At 38.3% G+C, this 22,858-nt stretch overlaps 2 protein-coding genes across 3 annotated transcripts in view; both read left to right on the forward strand.

Moving 5' to 3' along the window:
- Positions 1 to 856: 856 nt before the first annotated feature.
- On the forward strand, positions 857 to 12,392 carry LOC126373444 (uncharacterized). The gene is made up of 6 exons (XM_050019603.1): positions 857 to 882; positions 1,843 to 1,938; positions 4,937 to 5,120; positions 5,773 to 5,919; positions 11,040 to 11,197; positions 12,157 to 12,392. The coding sequence occupies exons 1-6, from the start codon at positions 857 to 859 to the stop codon at positions 12,251 to 12,253; spliced, it is 708 nt and encodes a 235-aa protein (XP_049875560.1). The 3' UTR covers positions 12,254 to 12,392.
- Positions 12,393 to 13,042: 650 nt separating this feature from the next.
- The window catches only part of LOC126373137 (uncharacterized), a 48,647-nt gene continuing 38,831 nt past the window's right edge, over positions 13,043 to 22,858 (forward strand). For both annotated transcript variants that reach the window (XM_050019159.1, XM_050019160.1), the window contains exon 1: positions 13,043 to 13,141. In XM_050019159.1, coding sequence (XP_049875116.1) covers positions 13,122 to 13,141 — 20 coding nt within the window. In that variant the 5' untranslated portion in view covers positions 13,043 to 13,121. The remainder of the gene's footprint in view (positions 13,142 to 22,858) is intronic.

The raw sequence follows: 22,858 nt of genomic DNA on the forward strand, positions 1-22,858 counted from the left end.
CTTCAGAACGCAGTTAAGACGTTGGTCCCGGTTGCTACTTACTTATGTGAGTAATCGTTACATGAGCCATGTCAGCGGCCTTTAGCGGTTCAATAGTATCCCTGACACCAGGGTTGATGAGGTTGGTAATTCACCTCACAACCCACATAGAAGAAGAATGTTAACATAAGAACGGGACGCGTTTCTTTAACTCTACTTAAAGGTTTTCTATGTTGTAATTGTAAACTAAGTGATACCTACACGTAATGTACCCCGGGGTAATCTATAATTGGCTTTCTTGTTACTTAATATGTTATATTGCCACTATGAATACTATATAAGCTGTTCATTACTTGAAGAATAAATAAATGTTAGTGTCACGCGACTTATCTCACAAGGGTGCGAAAAATACCTGAGACAGGCAGAAGTGATTGCAACTCGTAAGGTCGTGGGTTTAACCCCGAAGTATGCGATTAAAAGTACAATAATGCAGCTTGGTATTTCGGCGGTATGTGACCTAACCTATATTGGGCTGGTATTCCCTTCGCGGGTTGGAAGGTCAGACGGGCACTCGCTTCTGTAAAAGACCGGCCCTCTCAAATTTTCTGCGGTTAGGTAAGCGGACCTCGGGAAAAACGGGATAACTCTAGGGGGATTTAACAGGTCCGGTTTTTTATAGAAATGACTACCTGTCTGACCTTCCAACACGCGAAGGGAAAAGCAGCCTAATACAGATTACAGGTCACATACCTCTGAAATTCATTTCTCGCAAATGTGGATTTCCTCATGATGTTTTCCTTCATCGATGAATACGTGATAGTCAAGATCCAAACATGAATTCGAAAACAAATTTGAAATTTATTGGTTGATGCCCGAGATGAGATTCGAACCTGCGACCTTTCAGTGAGAGTCAATTAAGCGTTCTTCCAACTGGGCTACCATGGCTTCTTGGCGGCCCGGGTGTTATGACTAAGTATCCAAAAAGTTCCGTTAACCTTCCTTACTTCTGAATTTTCTTTTAACGCTTGAAGACAGTTACTCGTTTGTGCGAATTCATATTACGTACGTGACCGTTAATATTTATTTTTATTATGAATCACAACAAAGCCTTTATTGCTAATGCGAAAACTTGGTAACCGAAGACTATGTAGATGGATTGTCGATGGTTGCTAATGATTGTGGTAGATGGTACTAATGAAAGTAGCTTACCACACCTAGACCTACATTCACTAAATTAAGTATTTCAAAACTTCTTCAGCACCTAACATTGCTAAATGTAATTTTGATAGTGTTATGTATCTGAATTATAAATATGTTGCCTTTCGGCATAGAATAAGAAATAATACTACGTATAGAACGGCAACTCTCCGCTCCCCACCAGCATCTGAGGTAGGTTTACCTCACCCCTCTACAGACATAGTTTAGTCCTCAATCGTATGGCAACAGACGTCACACACACAGTTGCGCGTGTACGATAACGTCAATGTGTAGCGTCTGTGTAAAACGAGTTGTTTTGTATGAAGTGTGTGGGGTGTGCTTTCGGTCACTCCGTCTTTCTCTAACTCGCTCTCTCCGTTTACCCCTCTCTAAGTCTTCTCTTCTTCTATCGTGTGGGTTGTGACGTGAATTACCAACCTCATCAACCCTGGTGTTCTCTCGAAATGCCAACTGTGTTTTATGTTTACCTTAATCATAAAAGCGCATTAATTAATACAGGCGTTTTATTAAAGATATAACAGATATAAACTTATACTATACTACTATTATATTATTACTATTTATTATTTTTTTATTTTTCCGCAGGAGAACTAAAGTCACCGACATAGATCGGAGAATTGCAAAGCTGAAGTGGCAGTGGGCAGGACACTTAGCGAGGAGAACCGATGGCCGCTGGGGCGGAAAGGTTCTAGAATGGCGACCACGTGTCGGACGACGCTCAGTGGCTGGGCCCGCTACAAGGTGACGATCTGGTGAAGGTCGCGGGAAGCCGCTGGATGCGAGCAGCGCAGGACCGATCGTCGTGGAGATCCTTAGGGGAGGCCTATGCCCAGCAGTGGTCGTTGTACGGCTGATGATGATGATTATTTTATTTATTTTACTATTTTTATTAGTAGACTGATTAGAAACTTATTGACGCACCCCGGACCAAACTATATTAACATAATGATATTATAAATGTCTTGGACACTCGCGGACGCGTAAGTGGAAGCGAGAGATTGACAGCGAGCTCTTCCCTCTCACTCCTTAGTGAGACCCAGAGGGGGTGAAGTTGGCGATACGAATGGGTGCGGGGTAGAGAGTTACCGTCCTATACGTAGTACTTATTCTATGGTACCTATTGAGCAGAGCAGCAAAGCGTTGGAGAATTATTGATTATTTTGAATAACTACCTATTTATTATCAATAGTTAATTTTGATAATTATTGTGATAAACTTATTGTGACATACGTACAAATTACTATTAGATATCATCATCACCAGCCCATTAACGTCCCCACTACTGGGGCACGGGCCTTCCCTATGGATGGATAGGGAGATCGGGCCTTAAACCACCACGCGGGCCCAGTGCGGATTGGTGGTTATTAACGACTGCTAATGTAGCCATTAATGTAGCTATTAGATTAATTACATGTTATTACTAGAGATACTTTCTTGCAGACAAACTGTAGAAACAATTTTGCGAGGCAGTGATTAACTGTATATTTAGTATTAAGATTTAGTAATAAGTACTTAAATAAAGAAGACTTAAATAAAACAAAATATATATACAACCTCCTTAAATGTTTATAAATTTAAAACCATTTTCTATTAAAAGAGTAAGTCAGTGTCACATGGATTAGCGCAGCAACCGTCAATTTTTTATATGTTGTTTTGTGTTCAATTTTGTCGTTTATATTTTTCGTTAAAAAATCCCTTGTACAATGAAATAAGCACACAAGCTATCAAGCAATAGGTTAATGTTTGTGTAAGCATTAATATAAGCCCAAGTCTCTCAAGATGTGAGTAAAATAAGATGTCATTGCAAGATCGTTGTAATATAGGGAAACGTCATAGAAATGCCAGGTGCACACCACGTCGGCGTGGTCGACTTTTCCCTTTTTCAGGGCTTACCGCTATCGGCCAATTTGGGACTGCTTCTCTTAACCTTCAAAAGGCCGAGATTTTCAGACACAATAGCACACCCCGGACACTTCATACAAAAAAACCTCGTTTTACACAGACACTACACATTGACGATTCAACACTAAAGACCGGGGAGGGGGGGTGAAGTAAACCTAGCTCAGCTCAGTGGAGAGTTGCTGTTCTATACGTAGTATTATTCCTTATTCTACGACAATACGTACACAATGGGGTTTGGATTTGAAAAGGACCTTTGGTCTTACGACTTTACCTACACCCTTTCCTCTCATCGACGCTCTGAGCTGAGGTTCGCACCAACCAGAGTCCCAGGCCTGATATCGAGAATTCCCGGCGCTGGTCATACGCGTATGCCCATACCTCTCAACCAAGGAATCTCAATAAGTTACATACTTAAACATAAATAAAATAAATAAATAAGTACGTTTCACTGCTGACCATAGGCCTCCTCTCAACCAACCGGAGTACGACCAACGACTTAACATGCCTTCCGAAGCACGGTATCTTATTTCGTTTTTCGGTGAAACATAGGTAATAGTTCACGTTTGAAGATTCACGCACTTTGTACATAGTAAACTATTTGCAACGGGTCTATACGTGACTAGATATTAAATAAGATAAAAAATAAATTCATCATCATCAATTTAAGAGCCACGCTCTTGTCGGTGTAGCATTTCACCATACTACTTTTTTAGGGAAAAATAGGGCAGTGGTTTCCCTCTTGCCTTCCGCCCCGCAGTACTTTAAAAATAAATTACCTTCTTAAATTTTCGATGTTTCGGCCGCGTTGCAGTAATCGTCGTCACGGAATGACTGGCGAAGCAGTGGTTGTCATTCAGAAGGTGTTGTAGGTATAACTACCCTCAGTTCTCTAATATTTTTTATCGGAATCTGACTTACAACACTTACAGTTTTTTTTTTGTTTTCCGCGAAGGGTAAGGCAAAGGGAACTATGCCCATACAGCCATGTCTTACGTATTTTTTTTCTTGATGATTAATGAAATGATGAAAGGTGATGATGATGAAACCTAAGCCCCCACCATCGGAGTAGACTCCTACTCCGAACCCCAAACGAATTAACTCAAGAGTCCGCATAAACTTTCGAGTTATGAAGCGGCTTCTTGGCACGAAGCGAAAATAGGCAGATACACTTTGTTTATTGAATACTCCGATATAATAACACTCGCGAATGTCTTCCGACTAACTTAATGCGATCATTAACCACAAAACACCACTTCGTATTAATTATTTAGATTATTCAATGAAGAAAGCAACTGTCCCGTTCCCGTTTCCCGCCAAAAAGCCACAATACTTACAGTTCACATTCACTTCACTTTTTAAAGTTTAAGGCTGCATCGTTTAGAAACGATGATTCTGCCAACGTCAAGGTACCGAAGAAGAAAACAGTAAAAAAATAATAGTCGGTAGGTACATTTAAATTATATTGAAGACTGTTCGTTGGGAAGTCCAATGATGTAGTCCAGAAGTTCCCTAAAAATAAAGACAACACGATTGTTAATTAACTTCACAGACATATAGCAGTTTACATTCATTCATTCACACATACACACAGACATTGACACAAGAGCACTTAATCATGTATCGACCCGTTAAAAATACTTTACTATCAGGTAGTTCATCCTGCAATATAACCAAACAAAGAACAGTCTCGTAAAACAATTTGGACAATGTTCCCATCACTAATCGAACCCGGCCCTCTAAATTATGAGCGTTACGCTCTAACCACTAGACCAGAGACTCTGCCACAGTAAGTTTCATCAACGACAGAGCATTTATGACTCTATTGCGATCTGCGCAGGAGTTCAGAGCACCACGACACGTGGAGGCGCGCGTGCGGCTGCGTGCGCACGAGTGAGAAGTTGAAGCAGATGCTGAAGGTGTTTCCCGATCCACCACCGCCGACGCCGATACCCGTGCTCACCGCCTGCGCACCTATTCCGCAACGAGGGTCCATACCACACACTGAGGAACAATTGTCTCATGTAACTAAGATAGTTCTTACGCTCTAGCATTGTGTGACAACAACATAAGATAAAGTTATAAGCTCACTACTATATCCTTATGGGGAATTGTACAGTCATGAGCAATATCATGTACCCACTTGAGAACCCTGTCACACTATCATATTTGACGTTTAACTAGACTTACGGTTTAATTTGTCAAAAAAGTTAATGTGACTTGGTTTCAAAGTGTATACATATTAGTACTCGTGATCGTACCTCTGTACATCCATCACAAGAAGAACTAAGACCCAACACCTCACCGAGCTTTCTGTTAGACCAACAGCATGATAGGTGGTATATCGTATCGCCATCTATAATGGTCGAGCTAACTGTGCTAGTGAAAAACTGCATTGACTGCACTATGGTGTGAATGACAGCCGAACCGAAAGATATTTGTTTTTATGTAAGTATACTGAGAGCCCCATTGGATGGTTAAGACGATTTATAGTAATTTCTGTCAAAACGATCAAGACACATTGGACCTTGTTAATAAATTTATGAGGTACTTACAAATGTTACTTAATGTTTTGTGAATTTGTGTGCAATAAAGTGTTTTTATTATTATTATTATTATTACATGGAACAAGCAAAGCATTACCCTTGTTGTGATAATGACAATGTTTTTCAACAGAAAACCGACCGGGAACTGGTGCCGTGCTTCAGCCAGGTGCCAACAGTGATCGTCAGCGATCTCTCGCAGTACAAGGCAAACAATATTCTAACCCAACAACTTAGCGCCGTCGGCGCTAAGGAAGTTAAGGAGGAACAATTTAGAAAAGTGAGTACTTACAGATTTTTTTTGACGTGACTTATTGTAGATTTGCCGCAAGTGGCATTAATTACTTGGCCGGAGAAGTGAGTACAGAGTACTAGTATAATATGTAAGTATAGATAGATAAACAGCAAGATATTAGCATATCGGGCCTCCCTTTCTGACGACAGAAAATGAGTACGGGATACTGAATCTAACATGTTCCGTATGTTCCGTTACTGAACACTAGCCCCTTAGTCAGACTGGTGGAGGTGTTTCGACTAGTAGTCCAGACCTGTCCAGACGAACGGTTTGTGGCCACACATCCATAATTTAATCCATTAAATTGTGATAGAATGTATTTAAGTATTTATATTAAGTTATTATTACAGTAAATACCTAACATGTTATACTTAAAACTGCATAATTCGAATGTTCTTTATCATCTCTGGACCGAATGTGCCCATCTTGCCCACAGGGTTACCTCCTTGAAATTATTTATCTACAAAAGAAGTCAAAACCGTCATAAAACAGAACTGTAATACCACAACATCCCAAGGTTCTGAAGACGCTCGGCGTTGAGCTATTGTCTAATTGGTTGTCTCGATAGGATCAGGACTCCAGTTCCGTGGCCCGTCGTGACACAGGGCGCGGCGGTCGTGAGCCCTGGCTATCGGACATCGGCCAGGGTTGCGATGGAGCATCGCTGTCGGAATGTCTTGAATATGAGCTCGTTACTAGTCGTTACCGGTTGAATGACAGCCGCTAAACTAGGGTAATGAAGGTGGCGCTAGTGCGACGTGAGGTCTCAGTAATGAGGAACTTTCCAGCTAAGTTTTCCAAAAATAATATAGATGGCGCTGTCAAGATTTAACGTGATAATTACCTATTTTCTCATTACGCGGGTACATAATTAATCGAAAATACAATGTAATGGCAGAAATAAATACAGGGTGGCCCAGAAGGTTAGGTTCAAAATGTAAAATTAGAAAGAGGGGCTCATTAGCTACCAAAAACACCCCCATGTATGTTCAGCAATTATTTACGGTTTAGGAGATATGAACAACTGTAACAATTTTGGTCGAATTCTCACTTTGACTTCCGATAACTTTTTTTTTATCTTTGATTTCACTTTGAATTATATTTGAATGAGCGGTACATAGACTTAGTCATAGTTGTGCAGTAAAATAAAATAATTATTAAGAAAGGGATAGCGACAAAATTATTATTTCTGAAGTAAGGTAGAAAATCTAGAAAAAGGTACAAAATGGGTTATATCTCTCCTAAATAAATAAGTAAATGCATACAAATACGGCTAATGCAACTCAAACAAGACAAACAAGACAGTGTACTTACTTACCTAATCACAGGAGTAATTTTATATTGGATGTTGTAATTGCTTGCACGTAAGTAAGCCTTTTGACGCACAATGACCAATAATACAATGTTTTTTTTCGCAATATGACACATTCGCATATTGACCTATTAGCATTTCTACTAAAACGCAAAATGACGCGTACGTGAAAAGACGTATACGTATAATGACTAACGGAAAATTCGAATTTAGACATACACGCAAAACGTCCAAAACGCATAATGACGCATTAGCAAAACTAACAATACGCATAATGACCAATACCAAATCATTTATTGTCATTAAACACGAAACAACAAATACGCTGTTAGGTTAGCCAATACATAATAAGAAACAATACAATATAATAAATAATAGTCTATGAATGGGGCAAAGAAAATAAAATCACACACAATAATGAACGGTTTATTAATCCTTTTGACGCACAATGACCAATACGCACAATGACCAACAGGTAATACGAATATTGACACACAAGCATAACGACCAACACGTATAATGACGCCTAAGCAAAACGACCAATATGCATAATGACCAATACCAATTAAACTCGCATAATGACCAACTCGCAATTCGACACACTCGCATATTGACCTATTAGCATTTTGACTAACGCGCAACAAGTTTACATTTTTTAAGCTTGTCTGTAAAAAAAGTACCACTACCAACTGTTTAGAAGGGTGGCACCACCGTTTGAACGTGAGAATGTCCATACATCCAAGCCTTTACCGTTTTATTTTTAAACTTAAAAAGGAAACAAAATTTTATGACCATGAAATTTCAAGATCGTTATTTCGCGAGCCAAAAGTAAATCGAAGAAAATGTGATATCGATTTTGATATGAAACTGTCTATTTTGTTGCGTGAACTGCATGCAAAAAAAATTAACACCATGCAATATCTTAGGAAGATAGTGTTTTCGCGGCTGAAACGTATTGCATGATTATTATTTTAATGTAAGAATATTACCAGAGTCACTTTTAAGTTTACTTTTGTAGTTCAAAAATATCCATTAATAACCTTTTGACGCACAATGACCAATGTCAATATTCGTATTACCTGTTGGTCATTGTGCGTATTGGTCATTGTGCGTCAAAAGGTAAGTAAAGTACCTACTTGATATTCTTCGCCTCAGAATTGTTAATAATAGTTTATGTCACAAACCCGTTCATGTCATTTGCGCCTCAAATAGCTCAAAAACAAGGGATCATTCATAATAAGTAAAGATTATCTATCACGTGTCTAGCAGGTCACGGAAGGTCACCGCAAAAAATGCGCAGATTTACAAGGAGCAGATAAAGGCGGTATAAACAAGGATGGTACGGACGCTCAGTAATGGATGCTCGTGCGCCGATACCATCGTCCATCGTGACCGACGCCCTACGACAGTTCCCAGAGCACCGAGAGTACGCAAAAGGGCTCTGATGGTGCTGTCAAAATGTCCCGTCTGATTGATGGGTTTAGGCATCTAACAAGTTTTAAAATAAATAAATATTATTTACTACGACATAAGAGTATATACGAGAAAGGTTACAGTGCAATTGACCTTATTGATCTACAAAACTATTTAAAAAAAGAACATAGATACATACATACATAAACTCACGCCCGTATTCCCCGATGGGATGGGCAGAACTACAAATAATCAAGAAACTATTTGCAGCCACTTTTGATACTTAGTCCTAAAAAAGAACATCATCAGTCAGAAACCGTCCACTGCCAAAGTACCAAAGAGCTATCCCTTTGCTTTTTGGCGACCGTTGGGGGATGACTATACTTAATAATAATATGCAGTGAGGATGACAGTTAGGGGAAACATACATAGAACTGTCTACGCAACTGAAAAACGCTTGGAGTGGAAATAAACTATTCATCGTCGCGATCCTCAGTTCAGTAAAGAGGACACAATAAAGAAGATTATTATGTAAAATATAAATTAGCGGTGAAAAAAAATATGATGTGGTCCTCTAACATGATGGACTAATGTTATGGGCGATAGGCTGATCCCTTATCACCATAAGGTTCATCATATCCATCTTAGGACTTCGTATCAACAGTGGCTGCAAGTTGTCTTTGATTACTTGTGGCTCTGCCCACCCCATTTGGGATTACGGGCGTGAGTTTATGTATGTATGTATGTATGTGAAAAAAAAGAAGAAATTAAAAAAAACATTGGTTTCCGCTTATTTATATGACAGTAATGCCACATTTCCTGGCCCTTTTTCAAAAAAGTAAGAAGACACTGTGAGTAGGTGCGGTAGATATCATCATCATCATCTCCCTAGCATTATACCGTTTCTCACAGGGTCCGCTTACCTAACCTGAAGATTTGACAGGTCCGGTTTTTTTACAGAAGCGACTCCCTGTCTGACCTTCCAACCCGCGAATGATAAACCAGCCCAATACACGTTAGGTCACATACCTCCGAAAATGCATTTCTCGGGAATGTGGGTTTCCTCACGATGTTTTCCTTTACCGCTGAGGACTGATAATAATTAATTTATGATGCAGTAGGTATAAAGAATAAAAATAATAGGGAGATAACAATATAAAAGTTTACGCTTGAAATAATATAATTTGAATGTATCGTGATTGTTTGTAGCCAACAATAAGTTAACATTTCGATAGCTATTTGCCGGACGGACTATCGCACCGTGAAGGTTTATCCTCATTATGTTGATATCAAAACCTGTTTATTTTGTTTATTTTGTAGACTCAGGCCAAGAAATTGTTAACAAAACTAGGTAACACCAAAACAAATTTAAAAATACAGTACAGTACATAGTAATTGTAAGTAGATATTAATATATTAAAAAACAAAAATTCGGGGTAACATTTCTTTTTAGCTTCCTATTTTGAAAATTGCGAAAAGTCCCATATAAAATTTCACCCCCCTCTCTGAAACAGTTGGGGGCAGATTTCAACAAAAAAAATCTGCACGATTTTTTTGTTAGTCACAAATAGTCCACATACCAATTTTTAGCTTGAAAATTGCGGGATGCTCCATATAAACATCCACCCCCCATTTTAGGGAGGTGGGGGGGGGGGTTAGAAAGAGACAAATATAGCGTATATGTTACTTACCATCACTGCGCAACTAAAAATATCACTTAAAATATCACGTCAATTCGTCGCTCCGTTTTGGCGTTAAAAACAAAACAACAAATATACACTTTCTCATTTATAATATTAGTAGGTGTAAGTAAGTAGATAATTATAAATATGTTAATTCTTTGACCGACTGTACAATACAACTTAACCTTGTTTAATGAACTTAAATAAGGTCGCACATAATAATGTTGTATTAAATGTCGAATTAACGCGGTAAGATATAAATCTTTCTAGGTTAACACTGGTAGTTACATTTATTTTTACTTTAGTAGATTAGGTCATTTTTTTAAGGATCATCATTAGAAGAAGGGTATCACGTAAAGAGAAACTTTGACCTTTTTCCTTGACCTTAGTACCGTATGGCTCTCTACGAAGGATAACATCAAAGCCATTGTGCTTAAACTTTAACCACCTTACAAATAAAAATAAACCAGCGTCATCAAGAAAGCTTGCCTAATAAACTTGGCCGGACAAATGGGGAGCGTTGAAGGCTCTCATCCGGTAAATTGCTTTTCGATCGAAGAAAATGAAATTCCATAGTCTCTGCTTACCCCGGTGGGCAATAGGCGTGAGTTTATGTATGTATGTTTATATACGAGGGATGTACATCTGATCACCCCATTGGGATGTAGTCGTGGGCTTACGTATTGCTTTCGTTACAGCAATACAGCAAGACGTGGGAGCTGGCGACGGAGCTGATCTCTTTACTACAGCTATCTGTGACAGCGACGGCACTTGCGGTCTACTACCTCATCTACTGCTACATGCAACTCATCTACTACGCGCTAAGGTCCGCCGTCTACTTCCACCACGCTGACGGGTGAGTCTACATGACGTCATATCCAGTGATGTGCCGTTGCCAACTTTGGGAACGTTACGTGTGTCGTTCCCAAAGTGGAAACGATCCCAAAGTGGAAACGTTCCCAAAGTGGAAACGATACCAAAGTGGAATCGTTCCCAAAGTGGGAATATTCCCGACAGTAAAAGGCACAAAACTTATGTAAAAACAGCTGTAATACCTAACCTTTAGGCAGATAAGACCAGAGCATAGAATAAGGAATAATACTACATTATAGAACGGCAACTGTCCGCTCCCCGCTAGCATCTGAGGTAGGTCAGCAATTAATCAAAAAAAATTATATCGTAGCCGCCGCTATTTTCCAAGTACTGGTGGATTTGCCCACCCCATTAAGGAGTGCATGAAGATACTAAAACAATGCTGTAAGGATTATTTTTTTACCCAACCCGGAAAGGACAAAGCAAAGTTAAACCTGATACAATTATTATCCAACAGAACGCAATGTGTGGAATGCCACTCCCATCCGTCGCGGATAAGCCGTGAGGCACGCTTCCTCAATAATTCCTCAGTACTTCACGCTAGGTGGTATACTGGCAATGGTCGATTTATCACTTTCTTTTTTATCGCTAGGATGTAGGTAAAAAAAACATTTCTAGATTGCATTCCCTTTGGTTCTCTTCAGGAGTACCTTTTAATTTTTTTAAAAGAGGTAATATTATTTTTGTGTACAAAAATAATTTATCTAACATAACATAAAAAATTATAAACAAAACTGAATTTGTGAATACTCTTCAATAATTTGATAGACCATTATTAAAAGTTAATAATATAATAAATTAACACTGAGAACTAAAGTAAAATATTTGAAAATTATTTTTTTATAAAATTGTTTTTAATTATTTTACTTAAGAAACCCAGAAATAGGATTAGAACAGATCCTAAAAGGATCAATAAAACAGGTATGTTGTTTTCTTTTTCAGCCCCATGAAACTGACAATCGCCATAGTGACCGTAACATCGCTTATAATCGGGTTCCATATTTTGCTACGGATGGAGAAAATCCTCGGCCTGAGCTAGACCCGCGGGACACACTTGCAAAAACTTGCGTGCGAAAGGAATAAAACCTCTTTGGAAATTCATGAACAATCGTGGCTGAAATCAAAAAAGCCATTCTAGAATTTCTGAACCCCGAAATTGAAGACATTCAAATCCAGAATGCGACGTATAGTACAAAAATGGCAAGTCAAAGTAAAAAGCGACGGTAATTTATTCGTTCCCAGCGGGTTCTGGTTACCTAAAAATATTGTCTTTGCAATGACATGTGTAAGTTCATACAGAACCAATAAAGTGTAATGTGCAGGAGAATTTGGTAATTTCATTTACGAGCCCTCGTCATTAATATGTATAACATCATCAGCCTGTCTAGGAAGAAAAAATGTTTATTTTTTAAGTTTGACGTTACTAAATAGGCATAACGGATGTACTCGCTTGCGCGTCTATTCTTTATTTAAAAAATCAGATTGCGATAAAAATGTCTTGAATCCCCTAATTGCTTTCCGACGTCGTTAGCCGTCACATAAAACGGATTAACCGTAACGGCGGCGAGTGCGCACCTGGAGATTGTTTTCCCAAATGGTTTGGTAGTGATTACGGCCCCCCTCGTGCTTTTGTCCGAACTCACTGCTGCGGGAAGCATTTCGCGGCTGAAGACACACGGTGGAGGCTGTGGCAAAGGCAAACACTCCATCACGGACAACGGAGAAAGACGCGCGCCGCTCGCTCGCTACACCGCGCGGCGTACGCCGACTACCCGCGAAACCACTGCCAAAATTTATTATTTTTAAATTTTATTTTTAGTGAACATTCAAATAACAAAAAAATTTTCACGGTGTTGTGTGATTGAATAAATGATAGAACAGTGAACCGCTAAGTGCGACAGTGCAAAATGGTGTTAAACCTCAGCAGGTAAGTGGAGTAGAGACAATTATTGTAGATTCGTTTTCACAGTGTGTCAATGTGTTTATGATACTCGTCATCGTGATTTGGGTAATAGTAACGTGATATAAAACACTTTTCCGGTCTCGTAATCTGAGCCGCCCTACAAACGGCGACTGATATCACCGAAGCTTAAATGACTCTATTCAGAGTAGATTTTGTGAGATAAAGTAATTACAGATCGTGACTAACTGAAGAACATGTAAAGAATATTGGGAAGGTTCGGTGTAAGTAATTATGATTAGTTTCTTAAAAATACGACTTATAGTTGAATGTTGAGTTGCATAATTGACGGAATGATCATAGATTCAAATCCGTGCATCTAATAATTTTTAAAACATAAATGAACTGAAATATTTTTCGAAATAACACCACAATAAATCACAATTATTTATTTATTTATTTATTTATTATGGTACATCAACAGCAGTACATACACAAACACACAATATAAAATACACATAGGAAAAGTTCCGGTATGCCTGCCAATTATAGACGCACACAACACTGATAATAAAAAGTATAAACTAAAGTTAGCTTAAAAAGAACAATCCTTATTTAAAAAAATAAATAAATAAGAAAAAACATAAATCGTCTAATACAACACAACAACGTTTAAATGGTATGAAAAAATCAAACGAAAACTAAAACTATCGGAATAAAACTTAGAGATAGGTGGTTAAGTAAATAAAATTATAAAATTACATAAAATTATTAGTGGTGTGGATAAGTTTACCAATTACTTAATATTAGATAGTTATAGCACCGTTTTCTGCAGCTCAATACCTTGGTGTTTGTGGTTTTCACATACAATTCTTTTAGGGATGGTACCGATAAATATCGGCGCCGAAATACGTAATAAGTAATCTACAGTTCTGACCCGACAACCCAATTAGCTATAAGGAGAGCCAATCAGCTCACGACCCCGCCGACGTGGTCGACGTTTTTCCTTTTTCAGTACTTGTCATACTCAAATAAAGCTGTAAGCTCAGTTATTGGTCAGAGATGAAAATTCAACTTTCAACTTGAAGAACTAAGTTTAAGTGATGACCTTGTTAAAGCTGCTCTGGGTACTTATCTGGTTTTGTCTATCCCAGGATACATATATCTAAGTAGGATCGGTTTGTTGATGATGTGTGATTTCTGTTTGCTACCTACCTGTTTCTATTATAACTAAGTAAGCACCTAGGTGAATGGTAAAGATTATTTTGTGTAAGTAAGTTCTTTAAATGTAATAATGAGAAAGCATAGCGTATGCCGAAGAAGAATGCATCGAGACAAACCTGCTTAGGTTTAGCAATGTTTGTAAACGAATTTATGTGAAAGTAAAAAAAATAAAAAAACAGGATATAATTCAAACACATAATAACGGGTTCTTACCGTGTTTAAATCAGGGATATAAGACTGCCGATATTTCGATACTGTTTCTAGTGACATGATCCGATCCATCCGAGAAACCCCACCTGAACAAATTGTCCTTACTTCGGCCCATAAATTCAAATTCAAAAATATATAGCTACACTTTGAATCGTCAATTTTTACGTAACGAACGTCTCATCCGCCTAAAACTACTGCAGCTTCTCACAACCTGTATAGCCGGGGAAAAGAAGCTGCAAGAAAAACCTCGGCACAGGGCCCTAGACGTTTTCTTTTTTTAAAAAAAATAAACATAAAATATTGTTATACAATTGAGTAATTTAGCTGCCTAATATCAGTTCTCAGACAGTTAATCCCATGCATTCATGCACATACACATGAGTTCGAAGTCTATTTAGAGACTTCCAGGTAAGCCAAGGCAAATCAAGACCTGGCGGACCTGGTGGCTGGTGGCTACTAATAATCAAATTCACAGCTTGTACCTAATGTCTCAGATCAGATAGATTAGCGAAGTTGTAAACGATTTCGAAAAGAGACCATGATATTTACAAAAATGGGATAGGATATGAGATAGGATGTGTTCGGATGGGACATGAAATTTCAATTTTCCCATATTGTTACTTCACCAAGGCGACCGTCAGCGCTACCGAGTGTCGTAGTTTCTCTATTGCTATAAATATGAGGCGCCATCCGCGCCCTACCCTTTGTTTTCCTTTTTTTTCCAATTAGAATCACTTGTATGAAGAAAGTTGTGAATAAATATTAAGTCTCCGAAATCCCTTTTATTTTGCGTGAAAACAGGGTCTAAACGCACATATACATATACTCATTTTCAGCATGTCTCTCGTTTTGTGCACCTATATATTATACCTTTACTTTTTATATTTTAGGTAAATATAATAATAAAATTAATTATTGTTTTAGAAAAACAATAATTGTATTTTTCTGTAATATATATCTATAACCGGTATTATGTGTTTCAATTATGATAATAACTGTGTAAACCTCAAACAGTATATAAAACTATCTGCTGTTAACCTATTTTTGGCTCAACGACATAGCTTAAGATTTATTAAATCGTATATTTAGTTACGTAGCTGTTTGTTACCCAAATAAAATAAAAAAATAGGTAGGACTTTTATAAAAAAAGACAAAAATAACAAGAAAAGAACGATCAAACATTGACAGATTAGTGCATAGCGTCGAAATGTATTGTGACCCCGCTACGGTCGGAATGACCGGCGCCGGCGCAGAAGTAAAATAATTTGCTTGCAGCTGTCTTTCGAGGCCTAAATTCTTTCATCGCCGTGATTTTATGCCTTTCAACAATTCTTTGCGGATCTGTTTTCGATTTTAAAGTGCCTAGGACAAATTATCACGTCTTAGCGAGCGAGGTTAGCTTAGCTTGACTTGTGGTCTAAAATGTACTGACATCAATGTTTTCTTTTCTAACTTGTTTTACACTGCCCTAAGTGGTCTTAAACGTCCCGACGCTGGGGACATCTGGGACTCGCTATTCCACAGAGTTCCGCTGTTGGACCGGAGGGATTCATTTTGGACAAGGTTTCCTAAATTAATCCGGCCAGGAATCGATTACAAATTCGTTTTTTTATCAATTAAAATTAAACAATAATTTAAAAAGCGAGTTTAAAGCACTTATTACCATTTTTATATACTTCAGTAAATAATTTCGCTGTCTCATTGATAAATAATTTATCAGTTTACTGAAAAACCAACCCTAAGTAGACAATGACGTCCTAGCTTTTTTTGACGTGACTTATTGTACTTTTGCCGCAGATGGCATTAACTACTTGACCGGAAGCGTCTTAGCAATCTTAGAATATGTCAAGTTAAAAACTAACTTAATAACTTCATAGAAAAACAGTCTGTACCAGAATATATGACAAGTGTTACTTTCCCACGCTCGGAGTCTCCTCCACCACTAAATACGAGTTAAGTATAGGCCTGAGTTTGTGTTCTGGAAGTCTAAAAGCAGCGAGTACGTTGAATACCGTACGGTCACGAGTACTAATACCTATACACTTTGAAACCATGTCACATTAACTTTTTTGACAAATTAAACCATAAGTCTTATTAAATGTCAAATATGATAGTGCGACAGGGTTCTAAGGTGGGTACATGATATTACTCATGACTGTACAACATGACTATTGTGATCTCGTGTGTTATTGACATGTTATTTATAGTTAACTAGCTGTTGCTCGCTACTTCGCTCGCGTCGATCCACTCTCATTCCCTTACTCCCTAGTAAGATAAAAATAAAAAATATTTCATTGTTATTTTTTTGTTCCATGTACCTCATAAATTTATTAACAAGGTCCAATGTGTCTTCTTGATCGTTTTGACAGAAATTACTAGAAATCGTCTTAACCATCCATAGGGTTCTCAGTAGGTATACTTACATAAAAACAAATATCTTTCGGTTCGGCTGTCATTCACACCATAGTGTAGTCAATGCAGTTTTTCAATAGCACAGTTAGCACGACCATTATAGATGGCGATACGATATACCACCTATCATGTTGTTGGTCTAACAGAAAGCTCGGTGAGGTGTGGGGTCTTAGTTCTTCTTGTGATGGATGTACAGAGGTACGATCACGAGTACTAATATGTATACACTTTGAAACCAAGTCACATTAACTTTTTTGACAAATTAAACCGTAAGTCTAGTTAAATGTCAAATATGATAGTGCGACATGGTTCTAAGGTGGGTACATGATATTGCTCATGACTGTACAACATGACTATTGTGATCTCGTGTGTTATTGACATGTTATTTATAGTTAACTAGCTGTTGCTCGCTACTTCGCTCGCGTCGATCCACTCTCATTCCCTTACTCCCTAGTAAGATAACAATAAAAAATATTTCATTGTTATTTTTTTGACCATGCCATCATCATCATCATCTCCCTAGTATTATCCCGTTTTTCACAGGGTCCGCTTACTTAACCTAAAGATTTGACTGCCTGTCTGACATTACAACCCGCGAAGAGAAAACCAGCCCGATACAAGTTACGACACATACCTCCGAAAATGAATTTCTCGGGAATGTGGTTTCCTCGCGATGTTTTCCTTCATCTCTGAGCACGTGATAATCATTTATGATCTAACAACATGAATTCTTAAACAAATTCGACAATCATTGGTTTAGGCCTATGCTGGATTCGAACCTGCGACCTTAAAAACGGCCCTGAATATATGACAAAAATTTTGGAAGTAAGTTACAGATGTGCGAATGTGACCCACGGCGCCCGCGCATGTTATCACGAGGTGCAAAACGCCGCGATGTCACTCCAGCCGTGGCGTGTCGTGGTAACGGTACGTCACGGACACTGCGTGACGGTTAACACCAAACATGCTCTTGCGCACATATCGCCCAGATGAAAGGAAAATGTGGAAAATCGAGAAGTATCGACGACATAGTGGAAATTGGTTAAGTAATAGTTTGAACCGTTGCTCGTTAATTAGCTATCCCAACCACATGGCAAAAAAGACACCCTTATACAGAGAGTACGGTGTCTTTATGCATAAACGTTTTTTCGCGTGACATGTAACGCTATCTTAGCGTGCCTCACTCAACGCGTATTACACTATTGATTGCGAGAACTTTCAATGAACGGGACACTCAGTTTCATAACAATCACTGATTTATAATTCCTCATTTCCTATTGAAAGAACGCGAAACTCTCACTCATGCGCTGCCAGAGGAGAATTCTCATCGATCCGCTACAACTAAGTGTTATTAGACACGTGTATGATTAATTTATTATCTGTGGTAACGAATGGGGATCACTTATTGCGGGTAATCCGATAAAAAGATCAAGCACGCATCGATGTTTTTTACTCTGTGACCCAGAGCAGAGCACGACTAAATAGATCGGCTAATTGCTAGACCAACCCTCTATTATGTTCTGAGAAGTTCTCGTGGTGCATTTACGAATCTGCCATGACTACTAATCACGTTCTTGTTAGAAACTGTTATGATTAGTCTGATACGGATTACGCATAGTTTCTGTGAAGATGATAAATAAAAATAAACATTAAGCAAGACTACAATTCTTGTTCGTATATCTTCGTTCACTTGCGGCTCACACTTTGAGGGTTAACTAGCGTGAGTTTATGTATGTATGTAATCCACGAGATAAGATATCGTTCAACTAGAACTAGAATTTATTTATAATATTTACTAATTATTAACTAATAAATAGAACTTGGGGGTTAAAAAGGCCACATTGAAACATAAAAATCAATATTGCAACTTGACATTTGCGCATGTAAAAGTAAAATCGCAATGACAAATGTTAAATAGCAATATTGCTTTTAATATCAATTGTTTTAATGTGCCCTTTTTAACCCCCAAGTTCTGAGTTATAAGATAGCAAGTGGTAAAATACTTCTTTCGTGTGAGTTGCAAGGTCAGGGTTATTATTGAGCCGCCAAAGGCCTCTGACATGGCTCGTTCATGTAATGACTACGTACTTATCTACTTCGGTAAGCAATAAACGGAACCCACGGGTCACACTAGTGAACCATGTGTTAAATGTGTTCCTCTAGTTATTAAATAACTTGTAATGTATACCCTAATTGATTTAAAAGATTTGTTGCTGTTGCAGTTTCTTGTCATTTCTTCTCCTCAGCCATTGATGTTACATTGAATTTCAACAAGTTAATCCACGATAATTACGTTGAATAAATGATTCTGATTTTGATTCAACAACTAAGCAATACTTGTACTACTTCAAAGTGTGCAAGGCTTCACAAAGAACACTACACTTACCACCGAAACATAAGTCCACGTCAAAACTGGCGATCTATCCCGATTACGAGCGTATTGTATATACGCGTACATTGTTCTTCGGCGTCGGTAAGTCATATTCGACTGACCTCGCCGCTTCCTACATCGGGGCAGGCTCATTACCACTTCCCTTACTAACCCGCTAGGTCACCATGCAAGGGCATTAATTAGATTATGCAATGTTTTGTTTTGTTTAATTAAACTATTACTCGTATGTAGTTTTGCGTAGTGCGGAACGTAGAAACACGGCCTTAGCCAAGTTGCAACCAACTGACAATCGACAGTATTTTTGTGACGTGTCTCATAGGTTTACCTAAGATGGTATTAATACTTAGCCGGACAAATAGGGAGCTTAGGGCTCTCAACGGGTCACAATTTTCAGTGCTTTTTGATGTGACTTATTGTAGATTTGCCGAAAATAGCTTTAATTACTTGGCCGAACAAATGGGCGCTGAGACCTCTCACCCGGTACAAAATTTAAGACAACAGGTCTGAGTTCAAATCCAATTGACTGTGACAGTGATAAAAAAATATATCAGATTGAAAATTGGGTAGTTTCCTAATTCAAAGATAAATTATGAAATTCTGATTACTAAATACGGATGTAAAGGTGACAATTCTTTACCATTTAACTTATTTATGAATTTTAATCTTCTGTCGTGTGGGTTGTGAGGTGGATTACCAACCCCATCAACCCTGGTTATTATCTAGCTGCCATAGGCCCCTGACATGACTCATGTAACGACTACATACTTACATCAGTAATAACCGGGACCAACAGTTTAACGTGCCTTCAGCACGGATCATCTTACTTTTGGACAATCAGGTGATCAGCCTGTAATATCCTAACCAAATAGCATTCACTACTTGGCTGGACAAGTGGGGAGCGCTGAGGGTTCTCACCCGGTACAAATTTAAAACAACAGGCCTGAAGGTGCCCAGTTCAAATCCAATTGACAGTGACAGTGACAAAAATATATCAGATTGAGAATTGGGTGGTAGTTTCCTAGGTCTTAGATAAATTATGAAATTCTGATTACTAAATAAAGACTAAGTAAAGGTGCCAAATTTTTATCATTTAATTTATGAATTTTAATTAAAAATAATGTACTTAATAATAAGTGAGATATTTTGTCACGTTTTTCTATGACTTTACAGGTTGCTTTTCATACAAATACCATAGTAATTGCGTGTTTTGACGTTTAGAAAAAGTAGTGAAATAGTTGGAAACTAGCCTATTTAGGAGTAAAGTTGTCACTTTACCACCTGCTATGCAAATTATCCCCGTTATTTCTTAGCACTAGCTACGTCAAAGTTCATAAAAGTTAATTATCATTTGTAATACCGTCTATAGGTATAGAGCGACTGTCGGGAAAACACAATTATGAATATTCACATCGCAACCACTTAGTACCACGCGGGTCCTCTGGGAACAACCAGTTTGCACCGGTATTTGCCGCCCGACAGAACTACAATTGGCGTAACTACTTGGCAGCCAAGTTAAAGGCTCGCCACGGGTTCTGTTCCCGACCGGGTCAATTTAGAAAACCTTTCCAAATTTTGCTTTTCTTCGTCCAACCCTCTTGGCGATTTTGCAAGGCGGTGGGCTAAATATGATGATGAAGTAGGTAAGTTAGAAAAGAAACTTTACTTACTTACCTACTTCATCCTTAGCCTTGTCCCGTTTTCACGGGGTCCACTAACCTCACCTGAAGATTTGACAGGTCCAGTTTTTTACAGAAGCGACTGCCCGTCTGACCTTCCAACTTGCGAGGTGACATTTAGGCCAATACAGGTTAAACGTATTTCTCGAAAAGATGAGTTTACTCAATATGTTTTCCTTTTTAGTTGGTTTTTGTTGCACCGTCAAATGTAAAAAATGTATTAAGTACTGTGCTTATTTTTAATAAATAAATAAATAAATACCGCGCACGTGATAAACATTTATAATCCAAACATGAATTAGAAAACAAATTCAGAAGTCATTGGTTTCGGTCCATGCTGGATTCGAACCTGCGAGTTCACAGTGAGTGTCAAACGTTCTTCCAACTGTGCTACCACGGGCCCACAAAGGGACACTCTCCTTAACAGACAAAAGCAGAAATAAATAAACTCTTACGGCAATAGGGATTATAAGCTTGAATTTTTTTTTGTATTTACCTAGAAGTTCGAAGGAAAAACGGTGATTAAGTATTGTAAATTGTAATAGGTGGAGAACAAAAGACAAGCGGCGCGTACGCATGCGTTCAACAATGTCCCCGTTAGACGATTTAATATTCATTAATACGGGTTCTCTATGAAATTGAGAGTGCGAACCATTTTGGGGAGTTTGAGTTCTTATGATTAAATGGGTTTCCGGTATGCTTTTTATACTTAGTACTTTTTTTTACTTAAAAATAAGTTCACCGATCCGGTACGTGTTGGTTTATGCGTGTGAGTTTTGTAATATAAATCAAAAGGCTTATAATAATTACTTACTGTGAAGTATGTAAGTACAAAATTTTTATTTCCTCTACAAAAGTACATTGTAAAAAGGTTACTACTTCTAGTTTTATTTCCGAGAAATATAAAAAAAATATCTATTAAGTAACTAAAAAAAGAAAAACATCAAGCTAAAACGATCACTGACTTCCAGGGTATCACGGTAAAGTACTCCATAACGACCTCCGTGGTCCAGTAGTTGAGCGTTGAGCTCTCGATCCGGAGGTCCCGGAATCGAATCCCAGTGGGGACATATCACAAAAATCACTTTGTGATCCTTAGTTGCTTAGGACATTACAGGCTGATTACCTGATTGTCCAAAAAGCTTCGGAAGGCACGTTAAGCCGTTGGTCCCGGTTACTACTTACTGATGTAAGTAAGTGTTCGTTACATGAGCCATGTTAGGGGCCTTTGGCGGCTCAATAATAACCCTGACACCAGCGTTGATGAGGTTGGTAATTCACCTCACAACCCACACGATAGAAGAAGACTTATTTTTGTACGTTACGTCTGATGCGTTTTGTAGAGAGAATTGGGGTAGTAACATAACATAACATGATAACATAATTATATCCCAAATTGAGGTGGTCAGAGGTACATCCATCACAAGATGAACTAGCTACCCATGCCTAAGATACTACGATAGAAGAAGAAGTACTCCATAATTTAAGTAACAAAATATCAATCACAGTATCAAACACATTAATAAATAAAAGTTTGTTTACAAATAGTACTGTGTAAATTAAAAACCGATGTAAAAAATGATGGTACAAAGATGACGTGATTGATACGAAGCAATTGTGATTCTGTCGTGCGCGCGCCGGCGCTATAGGGCTCAAACAAATGATAGCCTAAAGCCACAACGGAATGGCTCTAAGGCTGACCTCACAGTGTTTTTTTTTAAGTGACTTATTGTAGATTTCCCGCAGATGGGAAATCTACAATAAGTCACGCTGAGGACTCTCACCCGGTACAAAATTTAAGACAACAGGTCTGAGGGTGCCCAGTTGGGC

This window comes from Pectinophora gossypiella, chromosome 15 (genome assembly GCF_024362695.1).
Source record: "Pectinophora gossypiella chromosome 15, ilPecGoss1.1, whole genome shotgun sequence".
Classification (NCBI taxonomy): Eukaryota; Metazoa; Arthropoda; class Insecta; order Lepidoptera; family Gelechiidae; genus Pectinophora; species Pectinophora gossypiella.

Bases quoted from the DNA above. Each gene is read 5' to 3' on its own strand.
- LOC126373444 (XM_050019603.1), top strand. From the start codon at position 857: ATGAGATTCGAACCTGCGACCTTTCA. The intron at 1,939-4,936 runs GTGACGATCTGG...CGATCTGCGCAG, and splicing joins GTGGCTGGGCCCGCTACAAG to GAGTTCAGAGCACCACGACA. The intron at 5,121-5,772 runs GTAACTAAGATA...GTTTTTCAACAG, and splicing joins CTGAGGAACAATTGTCTCAT to AAAACCGACCGGGAACTGGT.